Source organism: Mustelus asterias, chromosome 4, assembly GCF_964213995.1.
Source record: "Mustelus asterias chromosome 4, sMusAst1.hap1.1, whole genome shotgun sequence".
NCBI lineage: Eukaryota > Metazoa > Chordata > Chondrichthyes > Carcharhiniformes > Triakidae > Mustelus > Mustelus asterias.
In genome coordinates, this window is record NC_135804.1 from 46156102 (window position 1) to 46176123 (window position 20022).

Sequence of the window (20022 nt, forward strand, 5' to 3'; positions counted from 1 at the left end):
TTGGCGAAATTCTAGCCTATAAATGGAAATAGAATAGGATCCCTACAGTGCAGAAGAAGGCCATTCGGCCCACTGAGTCTACACCAACTCCCTGACAGAATATCTTACCCAGGCCCTCTGCCCCGCACTATCCCAGTAACCCCACACACATTCACCATGGCTAAACCATCTAACCTACACATCTTTAGGCACTAAGGGGCAATTTAGCATGGCCAATCCACCCAACCTACGCATCCTTGGACTGTGGGACCAAACCGGAACACCCGGAGGAAACCGACGATAGGATGTTCGCAGTATCACTCTCATTGTTTTCCTGTCTGTCATAGAGAACACAATACGGCTGCAATTCTGAAAAACCAAATCTCAATCTGAAGGCACAAAGAAACTAAGTGCCTGGGAGCAGGTGAATGTGTGACAATATGTAATAAATAGGTGAATAGCACCGAGGCATTTATAAGAAAGTTAGATGAATGCATGAGAGAGGATACTTAAAGTTGCTGCTAGGTTTGGATGAAGAGTGATGGAGGAGAGCTTACCTGGAGCACTGATACTGATAGCAGTTGTGGCAGCCAAATGGGCTGTTTCAGCACTGTACATTCCATATAATTCTGCGTAATGGGCAGTGACATTTCTCAGCAGTTTTGTTCTTAATTGCATAGGTATCTAGGTTGGAAGGTTTTGTAGCCCCAATAAATACTAACTCCTGTCCTTAAAGTGTTGAGTTGAGAGGAGAGCAGGAGGCAGCAAAGCTTCTAGATGTTCATTTATGCATCATGCAAAACAGAACAAGACTGCAACAGTTGTATTTCTAGAAGAAACAGTCCAGAGGAAGTGAGTGTTACTTTTCTAACTACAGGAAATGTTGACTAGCACCTAACACCCACTGTCAGGTTTGTACCAGCGCTTCCAAACGTGCTTTCCCTTACTATTTTGACTTCAAAATATCTTGGCCATTACTTAGCAAAATGTTGATAGATTATAATGATATTAAGTATGTTGGAACTAAAAACAAACTAAGATACTATTCTAAAAATCATATGCAATTTTAAAAATTATTTTTAAATGGTTTACTGCTGCTGACCGTAATAGAGAATTAGTTGGCACGGTGGCACAGTGGTTAACACTGCTGTTTCACCAGCGCCAGAGACTCAGGTTCGATTCCCAGCTTGGGTCACTGTCTGTGCAGAATCTACACATTCTCCCCGTGTCTGTGTGGGTTTCCTCCAGGTGCTCCAGTTTCCTTCCACAGTCCGAAAGACATGCTGGTTAGGTGCATTGGCCATGCTAAATTCTCCCTCAGTGTACCCGAACAGGCACCGTAGTGTGGCAACTAGGGGATTTTCACAGTAACTCCATTGCAGTGTTAATATAAGCCTACTTGTGACACTAATAAATAAAAATTGTTCAATCCACTCTTCTCTGTGTGACTTATTTTTTTTTACTATTTGCGTTACAATTACCAAATCATAGGATCATAGAATCCCTACAGTACAGGAGGAGGCCATTCAGCCCATTGAGACTGCACCGACAACAATCCGACCCAGGCCCTATCCCCTTAACCCCACATATTAACACTGCTAATCCCCTTGACACTAAGGGGCAATTTAGTATAGCCAATCAACCTAACCCCCACATCTTTGGAGTGTGGGAGGAAACCAGAGCACCCGGAGGAAACCCATGCAGACATGGGGAGAATATGCAAACTCCACACAGATAGCGACCCGAGGCCAGAATTGAACATGGGCCTCTGGCGATGTGCAGCTGCAGTACTAACCACTGTGCCACCTTGCTGCCGCTATATAACATCCTGTCTAGACCAATATATGCAATTAATTGGTTAACACAGGACTTAAATCCCCATGAATTGGGTCACATTGTTGAACACATTGCAGCAGGGTAATGGTGTGGTTCTGGAGCTGTACTGGAATATGGGTTCACCCAACCAGTTTCTGTCAAGTGAGCTTCTGATCCCAACCACACCATCCTTGGGACTGTCCCCACCATCAGATAAAGGGATGTACGGTTGGAAGTCACCCAAGCCACTCTCAGACTTGAGCGCGGGTCAAATATTGTCCTCAGACAAAATGTAATGTATGAACCATGCTGAAGTGGGGATTTTTTAATATCAATCAATAGAACCTGAGGGGGCACATGATTGAGATGTATAAAATTATGAGGAGCAGAGATAGAGCAGACAGGAAGAAACTTTTCCCCTTGGTGGGGGGATCAATGACTGGAGGGGGTCATAGATTTAACGTAAGGGGCAGGAGGTTTAGAGGGGATGTGAGGAAAAACTTTTTCACTCAGAGGGTTTTGGGAGTCTGGAAGTCACTGCCTGAAAGGGTGGTGGAGGCAAAGATCCTCACAATATATAAGAAGTATTTAGATATGCACTTGTGACGCCAAGGCATACAAGGCTATGGACAAAGTGCTGCAAAATGGAATTAGAATGGTTGGGTGGTTTGTCTATGACTGGTGCAGATGCAATGAGCCAAAGGACCTTTTTTCTGTGCTCTAACCTGGAACTTGAATTAAATTTTCTCTCATAGTTTAGGTCAAATGGACACCTTGGGCGGAGTTTTACGGCCTCACTCGTCCTGAAACCGTAAAATCCCGCCCAAGGTCAACGGACCTTTCCATGGACTGCCCCTCACCCGCTCCGATTCCTGTGGCGGCCGGGATGGTAAAATTCCGGCCCATGTTTTGACAGACCATGCTAATTTGCTAAAATATAGACATGCAGAAGTTCTCGAGCAAAAGGTTCATGGAGTAGCACCTACATGAAAGCAATCAAATGACCCACTTTTTTCATTAGGACCTGTAAGAAAATAGGAACAAGAGTTGACAATTTAGCCCCTTCAGCCTATCCACCTTTCCCTGAGATCTGAGCTGATCTGCAGCCCAATTCCCTTTGTCCAACATCCCTTAATATCTTTGGTTAAAAAAAAATCAATCCATTTGATCGAGCATCAATTGACATTCGTGGAAGAGGGGATTCCGAACTTCCTGTCAGCATTTGTATTTTTCCTAATCTCAGTCCTGAAAGGTCTGACTCCAAGCCCCCTAGTCCTTGGGGCGAATTTTCCTGTTCCACCCGCCACAGAAATCGGAGCAGGCGAAGGGTGGGCCATGGAAAGGTCTGTTGACCTTGGATTGGATTTTTCAGTTTCAGGGCGATCGCAGCAGGAAAATCCCACCCCTAGACTCCCCAACCGACCGAAATACAGTATCTCGAGAGAAACTATTGATTCTTCTTAATACCTTGAAAACTTCAATCAAGTCACCTCTTAGCCTTCTAAGTTCCTAGGAGTGTTCTACATGCAGAAACAGAGTTCAAACCTGATGGAGGAGTTTCCTCAGCTCCTGCCGGATATAGATCCCCACATCCTGTGGATGAGTGAGGCTCGAGGGAAGATGCCTGATGCAGTAAATTTCTGGCTGGGGAGTCGGCTGCAGTAACTTCCTTGCACAAAGCTCACTATCAGAACCTGTACTGTGTGGTTCTGGAGAGAAACACTTTATCCTCCACCCTCCCACTGACAGACCCTTTATCCTAGGAACACTTTATGAGTAAATCCCTCATAATCTCACCTCATAATTTAACCTTTGGAGACTAAATAACGTTTGGTAAATCTCCAAGATCATAGAACATAGAACATAGAAAGCCACAGCACAAACAGGCCCTTCGGCCCACAAGTTGCGCCGATCATATCCCTACCTCTAGGCCTATCTATAGCCCTCAATCCCATTAAATCCCATGTACTCATCCAGAAGTCTCTTAAAAGACCCCAACGAGTTTGCCTCCACCACCACCGACGTCAGCCGATTCCACTCACCCACCACCCTCTGAGTGAAAAACTTACCCCTGACATCTCCTCTGTACCTACCCCCCAGCACCTTAAACCTGAGATATCAGTATATCTCTCCTAAAGTGTGGAGCCCAGAATTTCTCATGGCACTCAAAGTGCAGTGACCAGGGCCTTGCATTGCTGAAGCATGATATCTTATCCCCTTGCATTCCAGCTATGAAGGCTAGCATTCCATTAGACTTTTTGACCATTTTCTATATCCTGTTTGTGTCATTTTTAGGATCCATATTACTGGACCTCCCAGTTCCTTGGGCCCTCAATGGTTTCTAATTTTTCACAATTTGGAAAGAATCCTGTTCTATCCTGTTTAAATCCAAAGTAAATAACCACGTATTTGTCTACATTGAAATTAAGCTGGAGTTTTGCTCATCCACTCAGTCAATATTTCTGCAATTTTATGCATTTATCTGCATTGTAAGCAATGTGGCAAACCTTTGTGCCTTTGACTAATTGAAATATGTCGCATTCCATTATCCAAATTGTTAACAAATACGATGAGGCCCCATAACATATCCTTATATGGAATATTGCTCGTCACATCTTTTTAATTAGATTACCTACCTGTTAGCCCTACTTACTGTCTTCAGAATCACAGCCAATTTCCTAATCAGATTAATAATTTTCCTACAATTCAATTATCTCCACCTTTAGCTAGTAGACTCGATGCCGGACTTTCTCAACTGCTTCCTGGAAGTCCGCATAAACAGCAGGCATGGGGATGACTAATCCTTTACAAATCCTTCTTGGCTCTTCTTAATCAGCTGAAAAATGTCAACCCTTAATAATAGATTCCAGTCAGTTCCTGACAATAGGTTTAAAGCAACTGTCTAAAATTCTCTGGTTTCTCTCATTTTTCTTAGATAATGGAATGATATGCTCAATTTTCCAATCTAAAGGACCAGTTCCCAAATAGAGAGAACTTTGGAAGATTATGTTTGGGGTAACGGCAATGTCCCCACCTCCTTCCTTTAAAGCCTGGTGAAAATCCCTCTGGATCCATCTGCAGATTTGTTACTCCTTAGTATTGTTACTTTCTTTTTCCTGACATTAATTTTGATAAGTCCCTGTCTCTGATTCAATAGGATGCTGACCCCTTCCTGTACTGTAAATACTGAAACAAAGTAATTATTTAACATGTCCGCCATTTCCTTATTTTCATTGACAATTCAGCATTATAAGTTCTTAAGGGGATTACTTCTTAACTGCATTATCTTGATCACTTAAAATGACTTAAAATGTGTTGATTTTGTGTCAGTTGTGGTTTAATTAATCACATTCTTGCCTCTCTGTCGCAAGGTCCCACCCCAAGCTTAAGCAAAAACTGTGGCTGATGCTCCAGTGCAGTGCGCTGCAGAGCGTTGCACTGTTGGAGGTTTTTTAAAAATTCATTTGTGGGAGGTGGACATCACTGTCTATGCCAGAGTTTATTGCCCATCCCTAAGAAGATGGTGGTGAGCTACCTTCCCGAACTGCTGCAATCCCTGAGGTGTAGGTACACCCAGAGTGCTGTTAGGGAGTGAGTTCCAGGATTTTGACCCAGCGACAGTGAAGGAACGGTGATACATTTCCAGGATGGTGTGTGGCTCGGAGGGGAACTGGCAGGTGGTGGTGTCCCCATGTGTTTGCTGCCCTTGTCATTCTAGATGGTCGCGGTTGTGGGTTTGGAAGTTGCTATCTTTTGGATCAAACATGAAACTGAGATCCCATCTGTCTGCTTGGGTGGATGGAAAAGAACCAAGGTGACTATATTCAGCCCTCATTCAACATTTCAAAAACAGGTTATCTGATCATTATCACATTGTTTGTGGGAGTTTGCACTTCCTGCATTACAGCATGGATACAGATATCCCATTTAGAATACATTTTAATTACGTTTTCATTTTGGAGCCATTTGAAAAGCGGGAACTTTCCTGAACGTTTCCCACTGCCATAACCTCGATTTTTGATTTAGTGTGGTGGGGTTATTACTGCACATCTACTAGCTAAAGCTGGAGGTAATTGAATTGTAGGAACGAGAGTAAAAGATAGAATTAGAAGGTATGCTGGGCACAGCTTGCAAGAAGTCACCTCGCTCCGACACCATCTTAGAGATAGCAGGGGCATTACTACATCTACTTAATCATTAGTTAAACAAAAGGTGTAGTGCCAGAGAGCCGGCAGATAGATGACATAATACTTACATTTAAGAAGAGAGATCGAACATACCTGAGCTGGGAGTGTTTTTTTGAGTCAGAAAACTGGGATAACATCTGGCGAGCTACCTTCCTGAACTGCTGCAATCCCTGAGGTGTAGGTACACCTAGAGTGCTGTTAGGGAGTGAGTTCCAGGATTTTGGTTGTGGTTTGCTCTGGGACCTGGTGGTGGACACCAGCCTGGGTCCGAGCAACCTCCCTGATTAACTCCACTGTGCCAGCCTGACTGGCTCCAAGATGTGTCTCACCACTCAGATGGCCTGCACCACTTCAAGGGCATGACCATACACCAAACCAAGGCCACAGCCCTGTCCTGAGGGTAACTTGGAGTTGGTGACCTGGCTGAGCAAGCAGAAGAGCAGAGGCTGGCTAGAGGGCCAGCAGATACAGGGCCATATGGTTCAGCTAGCTACTGGAGATCAGGGATATCATTAACCTGGGTGACTGGTAGCTTACCCTGCACTGTACAGTATTTAATAAAATGTCAAGTCATTGTGATAGCTAAAAGAGTTGAAACTGAAACTAAGTGCGTGCTTCTTAATTCCTCTTTGCCTTCTCTCCTAATCTCTTTGTATTCTCTTACTTCATGTGTGATGCGCTATCAATAAGGCGAAAGACTACCGATATGCCAATATAAGTGTAGGCTTTTATTCACAACAGAATCAGGAGCAGATCCCAACATGTAACCAACCTGGACTGAACAAGGGGGAGGAGACAGCCACCTTTATACTAGGTGCTGAGGGGAGGACCCAAACTGGAAGGGGATGTGTCCAGGTATGACAAACACACAATGGTGGTCCATATAGGACAAAGGCACAACTGAGGTCCACCACAATGTGTTCCTCTCCTGCCTGTATATTTAATGCATGTCTCTTTCTTCAAACTCAATTGTTCGTTTATGTCCTTATTCTTCACTAGAAGCTCATTAGTATTTAGTTTGTTCTTTCCTTTTAGTGGAATATATATTTCCTGTATTACAGACATCTTTTTACAATATTTCCCATTGTTGGTCTATTTGTTCTTTGCCAATGTAGTTGCCTGTTTTTATTTTCCCAGATTCTATGCTCATCCCCACAACATCATCTTTTCTCAATTACCCTGGTTTTGTCAAACCCATATCCTTTTCCATTGTCATCTTCCAGTGCTTTATATTATCGTCACTATTTCCTAGGCGTTCCCCTACTTTTACTTCTCTTAACTGCTCTGGTTCATTCCTAGCACTAGATTCAATAGTGAATCTTCCCATGATGGGCTTTTTACACTTTGGTTGAGAAAGGAAATTTTTACAGATGCACCATAGAAAGCATCCTTTCAGGATGTATCACATCTTGGTATGGCTCCTGCTCTGACAAGACCGCAAGAAACTACAAAGGGTCATGAACAAAGCCCAATCCACTAAGCAAACCAGCCTCCCATCCACTGACTCCATCTACACTTCCCACTGCCGCGAAAAAGCAGCCAGCGTAATCAATGACCCCACGCACCCCAGACATTCTCTCTTCCACCTTCTTCCGTCGGGGAAAAGATACAAAAGTCTGAGGACACGTACCAATCAACTCAAGAACAGCTTCTTCCCTGCTGCCATCAGACTTTTGAATGGACCCACCTCGTATTAAGTTGATCTTTCTCTAAACCCTAGCTATGCCTGTAACACTACATTCTGCACCCTCTCTTTTCCTTCTCCCTTATATTTAAGTTTATTTATTAGTGTCACAAGTAGGCAATGAAGTTACTGTGAAAATCGTCACGCTCCAGCACCTGTTCGGGTACATTGAGGGAGAATTTAGCATGGCCAATGCACCTAACCGGCACGTCTTTTGGACTGTGAGAGGAAACCGGAGCAGCTGGAGAAACCCATGCAGACACGGGGAGAACTTGCAGACTCCGCAGACGGTGATCCAAGCCGGGAATCAAACCCGGGTCCCTGGCGCTGTGAGGCAGCACTGTGCTATGGTGCCGCTTTATGAACTCTATGAACAGTATGTTTTGTCTGTATAGCACACAAGAAACAATACTTTTCACTGGATCCCAATACATGTGACAACAATAAATCAAATCAAATCAAATCAAGTCAAAATCAAGTCAAAAGGAGTTTTCTCTACACATTGTGATACATTTCCTTATCCCCTTTACCCATCTCTTTTGTTTAATTAATATCGGAGTAGTTGAATTGCCACAAAATCATGGTTCTATTCTACCTAATTTGACAGATTTTCTCCCTTGAGGGTCTTTAGTGAACCAGACAGATTTTTAACCACAATCTGGTAGTTTCATGACCATTGTTGATCATTAATTCCACATTTATTAATTCATTCAATGTAAATGCCTCCAGCTGCCATGGTGAGATCTGAACTCACATTTCCAGAGCATTAGTCTGGCCCTCTGGATTACAAGACCAATAAAGTATCACAACGTTATCATCCCCCAATTTTTGCAGAAAGGTATTCCGGGTACATTCGAGAAATCCACTAACTTTCTGACTTGTACTGGACTGTTTATCCCAATCTAAATGAAATTTTAAATTCCCCATTAAAGCCATTCTGCATGAATTAATAGATGTGTGTGGTGAACCATAGATGGTTACCACTATGGGTACTGAACCATAGATGGTTAGCACTATGGGTATTTGTACATATGTTGCTGTTGTCACTGTTGGGGTTAGGGTTGAGGTGTTCTACCTGTTGGTATTGTTCTGTGGTACACTCCGGTTGGCTCTGCATACCTGTAGGAGTATAAAGGTCACTGCACTGCCTGGTGACCCTTTAGTCTGGGATTGTATTGTTATATAGTATGCTCCATTCTTGTTACTAATAAAAGCCTTTATTTCCCGGGTACGATCCAGCCTCCCGAGTGATCAATCACGCATCAATGTGGAATTGCTATTTGTCTATTTTCTATTTTGTGCAACCAGCTACTTCACAGCTGTTCTCAAGGGTCCATAGTCCAAATAAAAATAGAAGGGTAGATGCTGAGGAGATAAGGCAGCATCTGAGGAGAGAGAAATGGATATCATGGGGAAGATTCTCCCAAAACATTTCTAAGTGTCATAACAGTGAGGATAAAGGAGCGATTCTGGCCGGCCTCTCAGGTACGCTCCGCACTGCAATCCTCCCACACTCAGTCACTGTTTTCGAGAGTTGGGAGTTTCATGTCAGCACCAAGGGGGTGGGGGACGGAGCTTAAATATGCCGGTGAGCCCGGTTTCTGAGCGCTCGGGCACCATTTCTCAAGGGCGCCCCGATCTCAGAGTGCATTGGGAGACCCCTCTCTCACCCCATGGACATTGGGGCCCCACCCATCGCTGGTGGCATGTTCCTCCACCCATTCCCCAACACAGGTCATCGGCCTCGAGACCCAACTGATGTGTCCCCCTCCTGACCTTTGACATGCCCACCCCCCCATCCAAACCCCTGACATGCCCCCCCGATCAAGACCCCCAACATGCCCCCCCATTAAGACCCCTGATATGTCCCCCGTCCCCCCCCCCACCAAACACCCCAGCATGCTCCCCCCATCAAGACCACCCATCAGGCCACCCCCTCCTGCGTAGATCACCTATCATGGCCCCCCACTCAGGCCCACTCCCTTGGCACTGCCCATGGCATACTGGCGGTGTCCAACTAGCACATTGACAGCACTCAACTGGCACGCTGACAGTACTCAACTGGTGCACTGGCAGTACCCAACTGACGCACTGACAGTACCCAACTGACACCACCAGGCTGTGTAGTGTCAACTGCCACCACCACCGCTGTGCCAAGTGGGCACTGCTGATGTGCCAGTTGGGCAGACCACCCAGGGGCTTCAATAGCCCCCAAGCCCCCGACATAACCATCGCAACAGGTCTTCACCAGTGGAGACTAGCAGTGATTCTCGCTGTTATCATGCCTAGCTCGAAGGCTGGTGAATTGCATGCGCTGAGATTTGAATGGGCTATGCATATTTAAATGCTACCCAAGGCCAGTGGTGAAATGAAAATAACAGGAATATGAAAGAAATTGGAATATTGTCTGCTTGCTATATATTTTAAAACTGTAGGAAACCCAGGTCCCTGGCACCGTGAGGCAGCAGTGCTAACTACTGTGCCACCATGCTGCCTCCAGGTTCAATCTTTCCACCCTTTCCTCATAATCCTCTTATCCCAGGAATCCATCAAGTGAACCTTCTCTGAACTGCTTCCGATGCAATGATGTCCTTTCTTAAATAAGGAGACCAAAGGAGACCAGTGGTCCAGATGTGGTTTCACCAATACCCTATGCAACTGTAGCAAAAACTTCACGAATTTTATATTCCATTCAGTTGCCGAATCTGCATACTAACTTTTTGTGATTTATGTACTAGTGGGAGGCAATGGCCTAGTGGTATTATCGCTAGGCTATTAATCGAGAAACTCAGCCAATGTTCTGGGGACCTGGATTCAAATCCCAGCACAGCAGATGGTACAATTAGAATTCAATTTAAAAAATCTGGAATTTAGAGCGGGAGTTTACAGCCTTTCTCGACCCGAAACTGTAAAATCTCGCTCGAGGTCAACGGACCTTTCCATTGTCCGTCCCTCACCCACTCTAATCCGGGCAGACGGGGTGGTAAAATTCCGGCCTAAGAATCTACTGATGACCATGAAACCATTGGTGATTGTTGGGAAAAACCCATCACTAATGTCAGGGAAGGAAATCTGCCTACCTGGTCTGGCCTACATGTGACTCCAGAGCCGCAGCAATGTGGTTGACTCTCAAGTGCCCTTTGAAACAGCCTAGCAAGCCACTCAGCTGTGTTAATGTTTCAAGAGGGCAGCTCACCACCACCTTCTCAAGGGCAACTCGAGTTTGGGCAATAAATGCAGGCCAGCCAGCGACGCCCATGTCGAATGAATAAAAAAAACACCCAAATCCCTCTCTCCCTCAGAGTTCTGCAATCTCTCTCCATTTAAATAATTTGCTGCTTTTTCAGTCTTCTTGACAAAGTGGACAAGTTCACATTTTCCCACATTATACTCCATCTGCCAATTTTTTGCCCACTCTCTTAATATCCATGTCTCTTTGCAAACCCCTGCGTCTTCTAAACAGTTTACTTTTCTACCTACTATGTGTCATCGGGAAATTTAACATTGATATAAATTGTAAATAGTTGAGGCCCCGGCACTGATCCATGTGGCACTCCACATGTTAACATTGTGCCAACTTGAAAATGGCCCATTTATACCCATTCTCTGTTTCCTGTTAGCTGACCAATCTTTTATCCATGTTAATATGTTACCCCTTACATCATGACCTCTTATGTTATTTTGTAATCTTTGAAGCAGAACCTTGGTCAAAAGCTTTCTGAAAATCGAAGTACCAACACAACTGCAGGTTCCCCTTTATCCACGTTGTTAGTTACTTCCTGAAAGGACTCTGATAACTTTGTCAAACACGATTTCCCTTTCATAGAACAACATTGACTCTGTTGGATTGCATTGAGATTTTCTAAGGTAGCTGCTGTAACTTCCTTAATAATAGATTCGTGATTTTCCTACAACATATATGAAGCTAACTGGCCTGTAGCTTCCTGCTTTCTGCCCGTCTCCTTTCTTGAAAACATTGTTTTCTAATCTGATCGGACTGTTCCAGAATCCAGGGAACTTTGGAAAATTAAAACCAATGTGTCCACTAACTCAGCAGCCACTTCCTTTAAGACTCAAGGATGAAGTGCACCAGGACCTAGGGACTTGTCAACTTTTAGTTCTAAGAGTTTTCTCAGTACCCACCCTTTCCCTGGTGATTGTAATTAGACATAGCACCTGTTTAATCTTCACGGTCAACTTCCGACTGCCTTAACCAACTAAGCCATCAGAGGAACTTGGGGGAAATGTATTTTTAATACAGCCTAAATGACTGTTTAGTAAATCACAGCAATTTTATCTTACAGCTTCTATGATTTCTCAGGAAAATAGTGGTGAAATGTAAATATCAGGAATATGCAAGAAATTGGAATATTGTCTGCTTGCTATATATTTTTAAAACTGTGGGAAAATGTAAGTTGCGTGGGTTAGGGACAGCTTGGTTATGTTAATGGAACCACTGCCTTAGATATATTGATGAGTTTGGCAGCACTGCAGACAGATATTTACCTAAGGCAAGTTGATAACAATGGGGGAATATAACATGAAGGGATTTGACTAAAGTAGTAAAGGTTCAAAGGAAGGGGCAAGGTATGAAGGGAGGATCATAAAGCATTTGCATTTGTACTCTAAAAGATAGAATTAACAGATGAAGGTAATTAAGTTTGACTTCTGAAGATGTTGGCTGGGATTTTTTGCTGACGTTCACCATGCAGGAAAATGGTAACGCCGGTGGAAAATCCCGCAAGACCACTGAAGCAAGAATCTCGGCAGCGAGATCTAGTTTTCTGATTTCCCCATCCCTCGCCAGTGACATAGCGAAGTTCCCATTATTTCCATGACCTATAATTGAATTGGAGGGCTTCCCTGCCGTATATTCCCCCCACATTAGGAATTCCCCCTCACTGGCGTGGATGTCATGACAGCAGAGTTTACAACAGCCTTTGCAAAACATGAACCAGGCAAAGGGAACCCGCTGGGGACGCACAGGTAAGTAAAGCTCCCAGGGGAGGGAAAGGAACATTCCTGGGCATTACCCTGGCACTACCCGCGGCATCCTGGCACTGCCCCCATGGGGCCAGGGTCAGGGGGCCTCCTCTGGGGAACTCAATTGGGTCGGTGCCCTTATCCATGGGGTGGGTTTCCACGTTTCCCCTTATCTGTGGGGGGTGGGGGGGGGGGGGGGGGTTGCGGTGGGAGATGATTTTTTTTCTTACAGGTTAGAGCTGTCTGCAGCATTTTTTTAACTATAAGTTCTGCATTACCTGATGAGAAAATCTGGGAGCTGCACACCCGTTTTCTCACCAAAGCCAGCACTGAGAGAAAAAATATGGAAGATTTTGCCCGTTAGCTCAATAAAGGAAGATCCAAATGGAAAACAGGATATAAGGAGATGATTAAATCTATGCAAGGGAAGCTGTTATTTAGACCTCAACCAATAGCCGTGTATTTCCCCACAAACAGTGTCCGTGAAGAAAGCCTGTTTTGAAAAGCCAGCTGTTTGTTCTATCTCAGTAGCAACTCCAAAGAGATATAACTGCCTGGTGTTACTGGATTCTTATAGTTTTAAAATCTGTATGGTGTTATGGAAACCTTTGCTCTAAAGGTAGTGAAAGAAAGATAGTTTAGAACTGTGTAACATTAGTGATACTGTGTATAGTCATTGTCTTAGTTAAGTGTACTTCCTGTTTTGTTTATTGTCATTTATTTTAATGCCCAATTTATTTAATTTAAAATCATCACAAAACGTCTAGGACACCCAAATCTGGATTTCAAACCTTTCCTCACATTGTACCAAATTGCAAGAGATATAGCAGCAGGCAGCTGTTTCAAGTTTCCCTTCTGGCATTAACCGTTAGCTGTGTGCATAACAGATGTCTTGCGTGCTGTGAATCCTTTTTATTTCTGTGAATAATATTACCGAGTTCTTCGTTGTGGATTGTAATACTTATTTGTTTGGATTACCACATCCTCTGATTTCTTATCTCTGGTAGTAATGGAAAATTGCCATTGCTTCAGCTTCCTTTGATTAATCGTCACACGAGCGCTAAGTAAAAATCATTGACAGCTAGCTGGCCGATGTGACCTGCTCGGAATAATACCTTGAATAGTATCAGGAGAATAGAGTGCAGCCATTTAAATGCTTCAGGCAGATTTCAAGTGCAGATTTCTATCAAATTTTATAGAACTTTCCAATTGCCTGAAATGTTCTTACCATGATAACAGTCCATTAACACCATAGGAAGAACTGTCTAAAAGACTAAAATTGCCCAGAATGGATTCGGCCAGCATACAATGCAGCATAGAAACATAGAAACTAGAAGCAGGAATAGGCCATCCGGCCCTTCAATCCTTCTCCGCCATTCATTTTGATCATGGCTGATCATCAAATTCAACATCCTGATTCCCCCTTCCCCCCATACCCCTTGATCCGTTTAGCCCCAAGGGCTATATCTAATTTTTTCTTGAAATCAGATGTCTCGGCCTCAACTACATTCTGTGGTAGTGAATTCCACACATTCATCACCCTCTGGGTGAAAACAAGCTGAAGTTCATTAACAGCGTCCTAAAAAGCTAAGTACTCAGAAACAACATTGAATGTAAGTCGGCTGTGGGAGAGTACTGCAAGTGCAGTGGGAAATGGAGCTGTCATTGAAATGTATGCATAACCAGGCAATAAATCAAATGGAGAATTGAGAATTCTTGACCCAGAGGGTAGTCAGAATGTGGAACTCACCATCTTTAGCTGCAGTTAAGCTGAATGGCGAAGCATATTTAAGAGGAAGCTGAATAAACACATGAGAGGGGGAAGCGACCAAAGGTTATGCTGATAGGGTTAGATAAAGAATGCAAAGAGTACAACATAGACCAATTGCGCCAAACGGCCTTTTTGTGCTGTATAAATTCATGTAGCTTTATGTAGCATTCCTTCACTCATATCAGAGCAAACCAAAACCCAAAATCTTCAGGTATTGAAGACGGAATATTCATTTTCAGGGAGGAAATTTCTGGTATTATTTTCCACCTTACCTGGAAGAACTTTCATTTTTGACTTTATTTGGTGCTTTTCTCTGGTATTTTAGAGTTCATAATGAATATGGGCTTTTGATCAAAGGAAGGGGAGGGATGTTTTCCTTAATGTTATTGAAAACTATTCCCTCGTTATCACTTAATTATTTCTCTTCATTTTAAAAATGTGTTTCTCCCGGTAGCAACAAAGAAACTATTATGAGGAGAAAAAAGGAATTGAATTAATTTCCCCTTTTTAAAAACTGCCCACTTGCAAAGGGGACATTTCACTCATTTCGACTGAGTATAAAATAATTCCAGTTAGGGCCACAGCAAAGGGAAGGCGATTCTCCCAGCCCACTGCACTCATTTTTTAGCGCAGCGGGATGGGAGAATCTCACAGCAGCTGATGTGTGGGATTCATGCATACGTTCTCACCCTGATAACGTCTCCCAGCGCCAGATTTCCGGCAGCGTTGCATCGGTGCCGGAAATCGGCGGGGAGCCGCATTTATGAAGCAAATGTTAATTTCAATGTCGTTTCAATGCCATTAGCGGGCCCAGGACTGAAGTCTCCAGGCCCACTAGCCTCTTCTGCCCCGCCAGGAGTATTTCACTCCAGCGGGTTTTACAGTAGCTCCCCACTTTTGGGGAGCTCGTGACCCAACGCCGCTGGAGTGAAGGGCGGGCAATTGAGGCCACCCCAGAGGGTTGAGCGGTGGGAAGGGTGCCCTCTGGCCCCTGGGCATTGGCACTTTGATGTGGAGATGCCAGTGTTGGACTGGGGTAAACACAGCAAGAAGTCTCACAACACCAGGTTAAAGTCCAACAGGTTTATTTGGTAGCAAAAGCCACTAGTTTTCGGAGCGCTGCTTCTTCATCAGGTGAGTGGGATTTCAGTTCACAAACAGGGCATATAAAGACACAAACTCAATTTACAAAATAATGGTTGGAATGCGAGTCTTTACAGGTAATCAAGTCTCAAAAGTACAGACAATGTGAGTGGAGAGAGGGTTAAGCACAGGTTAAAGAGATGTGTATTGTCTCCAGACAGAACAGTTAGTGAGATTTTGCAAGGGCTTGCAAAATCTCACTAACTTGCCTGGGCTTGCAACATCTCACTATTTGTCCCGGCTGGAGGCAATACACATCTCTTTAACCTGTGCTTAACCCTCTCTCCACTCACATTGTCTGTATCTTGAAGACTTGATTACCTGTAAAGTCTCGCATTCCAACCATTATTTTGTAAGGCCGGGGGTGGGGGTTCGGGCCTGGCCCGGAGATGGTCAGGGGGACCAGCAATCAGGCCGTTGGGTGGCGGGGTGAGGGGGGGGCGGGGGGGGGGGGGTGTTGCGAGGATCACAGGGTTGGCCGGCAATCAGGAGGCCGGCAGTGCAGGGCTACTGCGCATGCGCTGATCTCAGCACTGACGGTCTGGCACATGCGCAGTGGCCTGATCAGCCCTATGCTGCCAGCCTCTCCAGTGGGAATAGGCCTCGCTCACTGTTTTATAATGATACTCAGGTTGGTGGTCTCTGCAGTGCACAGAATGTGGGAGATTCTTCTCTGAGCTCCCACTGAAAAAAACAACCAGAATTACTCCAGTTTTCCAGCGAATCCGGCACTTAGAATTGTTCTGGGAGAATTCCGGACCAAATTTATAAATGTAAAATAATCCTTCATAGAATCATAGAATCCCTACAGTGTCAAAAGAGGCCATTTGGCCCATTCTAACCTTCTCATGCTGCCCAGCTTCCTTCCAATGAAGCATGAGCCAAGATCATTTCAATGGGCCTGGAGCTATGTTCCCAGAAAAATGTTGACCTCCCATCTTAAAATGTTGCTAGTGGGTAACCTTTTACTTTGGATCCTTCCTCATATTCTTAATCGTAAATAACTGAGTGTGAATTTTGCCTTGGTTCTATTGATGAATGTGGCTGGCGTTCCCAGCTTGATGGATGTCTATACAGACGGGGCCAAATAGAGAATACTTCCTGTGTGGATTGAAAGTGATGTGTTATTTCTATCCCATCATTTTAGTTATTTCCTTTCACAAGTAAATATTTGTTATGTCTCACTGCCTGACATGAGGCTGCCACTACGCAGCTGAAAATACCACCTCGCGATGAAAATTTGAAAGAAAATGACTTCATTCATTCACTGATATGGCTGAGACTGCAGCTCCTGTCCCATTACACAGAGCACAGATATACTAACACACATTGCTACCTTAATCACAATCATATATTTGGGGGATTGGGATGGGGGAGTGGAAGAGAGAGGTTGCGGGGGGGGGGGGGGGGAAAGGATTGTTTTCATTGTTGAGGTTTACTCCCAATATTTTCTCCAGAGGAACTCTGACTATTGACACCTGCCTCATTTTTAATTCATAGATTTCATAGAATCCCCACAGTGCACAAGGAGGCCATTCGGCCCATTGAGTCTGCACCAACCTCTGACAGAGTATCTTATCCAGGCCCAACCCTCTACCCAATCCCCGTAACCCCACATATTTACCCCGCTAATCCCCCTAACCTACACATCTTGGATCACTTTGGGCAATTGAGCATGGCCAATCAACCTAACCTGCACATCTTTGGAATGTGGGAGGAAACCGGAGCACCCGGAGGAAACCCATACAGACACGGGGAGAACATGTAGACTCCATACAGACAGTCACCCAAGGCCAGAATTGAACTTGTGTCCCATGAGGCGGCAGCGCTAACCACTTAACTAACCCAAACACAGTGGCAATAGTGTAACACATACCCAGCCAACCTCTCCTACTTAGCTTTCTTACCTCTTCAACTTCGCGGAACACCCGGAGAAAGTTGTTTCGTAGTACAGCTTTTAACTCTCCTTCCATCCAGTTGCGCCTCAGCAGTTCCTCAATTAGTGCAGGATATTTTGATACATCTTCTAGACCCTGTGGGGACCTGCAACCCACCACAAATGTCAGGAAATATTGGGCAACATATCAAAAGAAGTAACATTTGGAATAACACTGTATACAAACCCAACGGCCCCATCATAATCTGCACCAATTCCAATCGACTCAATACCAGCAATCTTCTTAATGTGGTCGAAATGATCTGTAACAGCAGGTGCAAATTGTAACACCGACTCCAACAAGAAACTTCAATATGCTCCTAGTTTTACCCTCAGTGAGGTTCAAAATTCAGCTTGTTCATGCAAAGGAATCAATATCAATTAAAAATTCTTTTAAACACAAATACATGCTGTTTTATGTCAATTGTTGAGATTCAGATTTTTATTTTGCTTGTGTTGGTTTAAGCTGTACAATGGATTTTGAACTTAAAATAACTTACAGCACAGTAGGAAACCGTTCAGCCCATTGCTGGCTCCTCAAGTCCAGTTAAACCCCCACCCTACCTCCACCCCTACCTCCACCCCCCCCCCACCAGCCCCCCCCCCCCCCCCCCCCACCACCACCAACACTTTCATAAACTCTCTTTCCAAATACCCATCCAGTTAGCTTTATTGAGGCAGAGACGATAATGTCAGATGTGGTGATATACTCTTGTGGTTGATTTCATAGAAAATCATAGAAACCCTACAGTGCAGAAAGAGGCCAATCGGCCCATCGAGTCTGCACCGACCACAATCCCACCCAGGCCCTACCCCCATGTCCCTACATATTTACCCACTAATCCCTCTAACCTACACATCTCAGGACACGAAGGGGCAATGTTAGCATGGCCAATCAACCTAACCCGCACATCTTTGGACTGTGGGAGGAAACCGGAGCACCCGGAGGAAACCCACGCAGACACGAGGAGAATGTGCAAACTCCACACAGACAGTGACCCAAGCCGGGAATCGAACCCAGGTCCCTGGAGCTGTGAAGCAGCAGTGCTAACCACTGTGCTACCGTGCCGGAAGTTTCAGCGTATTTACAGCTCTATAAGGATGGAAGCTCTGTAAGTGTCAGTTGCTGCTTAAAGCTCTGCTCCCTACTTATCTCAGCAAAGCAGAGATGGTCCCAATCATTCATTACAGTCCATCATTTATCTTTCATGGCATTTGAGCTGCCGAGGCCTCATACCTGAGGCATGTTAATGTTTCTTTAGAAGCTGGGTTTAGACGGATAACTCTTTTACAGCAATTTCCTAAATATTTCTATGGGGAAAGGGGAAGGGGGGAAGGCAGATAACCTGCTCCCATTTTCGGGGAGAGGGGCACGGGACCAGGAACGGGAAATCCCCCGGGATTCCCAAAATGCCAGTGGGATTCCCCATTCTGATTGACCCCGCCCCCCCCGCCAATGACATAATGGGGATGCCGACGTTGAACGTTGGGATCCCCATTTGGATGATGATCAGGTCCCGCACGACGTGCACCTGGTGAGCAGATCCCATCAGAGACATGCAGGTGAGTAAACCTCCCAGGGTGGTCCCTGGTACTGCCCCGGGTGTTCCAACGGCAGGAGGGAGGATGTTTCTATTTTATCTTTTAAAGGGCGCCCTGATTTTTTTAAACACTCTGGCCAGAATTCTACCGCCTCGCTTGCCCGTTGGCCTCGGGAGGATCTTACGAGCCTCGGGCGGGCAAGGTGGTAAAATTCCACCCTCCGGGTGTGATCTTACCACCCGTTCACACCCCATTCCCATTGCAGCGAGGATGGAGAATTTGGTGGCCAGCCAGATCTCCGTTCACTGCAGTAGAAACAGCAAATCCTGCCGGTAAGAGAGGTAAGATTCCGGCTTCCGCACTGGTTTTCCCGCCCACTGTGAAACTCTGCCTAAAGCTCGGAAAATTCCACCCTGTGTTTCTATCTATTCTGTGCTGGTTTACATATTCCTGAGCTGTTCATTGCATTCTGTATCAATCTCTCAAACTATGGTTTCCTATCTGATCAGGGACTTAATTCATATTCACTTGATTAAAAAAAACTTATCAACGCATAAGCAAGAGAAGCTCTGTCCTAATCTTTCAAGGATGTGGCTTTCAACATTGCTTTCCTCCACATCCCCAAACCGCATTACCACCCTGAAACATTTTGTGTACAAGTGCAAAGTAAAATTATTTAATCAAAAGGCATTTTTTAAAAAAAATTTGGTTGAAAGTATCAAAACATTAAAGATTTTATCCCTATTAAAAGGGGCAGGTCAGCCTAACATGATTCCTTTATCCCAATACAACTGTTCAAATCATTTACCTGCAACTATAGAAATATTGGAAATCTTCTGACAGGATACAAAGCCAGGGTAGAAGTTCACCATCACAAGGCCCCTGGTCCTCTTCTGAAACAAAATGTGGAAAAGAAAATCATTTAATTTAACCTTAGTTTTAAAGCTGTAGTTATTTTCCATCTAATCTTCAGATCTTCCTC

General features: G+C 44.6%; 1 protein-coding gene across 2 annotated transcripts in view; it reads right to left on the minus strand.

The window, feature by feature from the left end:
- Nucleotides 1-20022, minus strand: part of dpep2 (dipeptidase 2) — a 67657-nt gene that overhangs the window by 10270 nt on the left and 37365 nt on the right. For both annotated transcript variants that reach the window (XM_078210923.1, XM_078210924.1), the window contains exons 8-10: nt 19849-19933; nt 17686-17761; nt 17470-17605 (exon numbers count right to left, since the gene is read on the minus strand). In XM_078210923.1, the coding sequence (XP_078067049.1) occupies nt 17470-17605; nt 17686-17761; nt 19849-19933 (297 nt within the window). The remainder of the gene's footprint in view (nt 1-17469; nt 17606-17685; nt 17762-19848; nt 19934-20022) is intronic.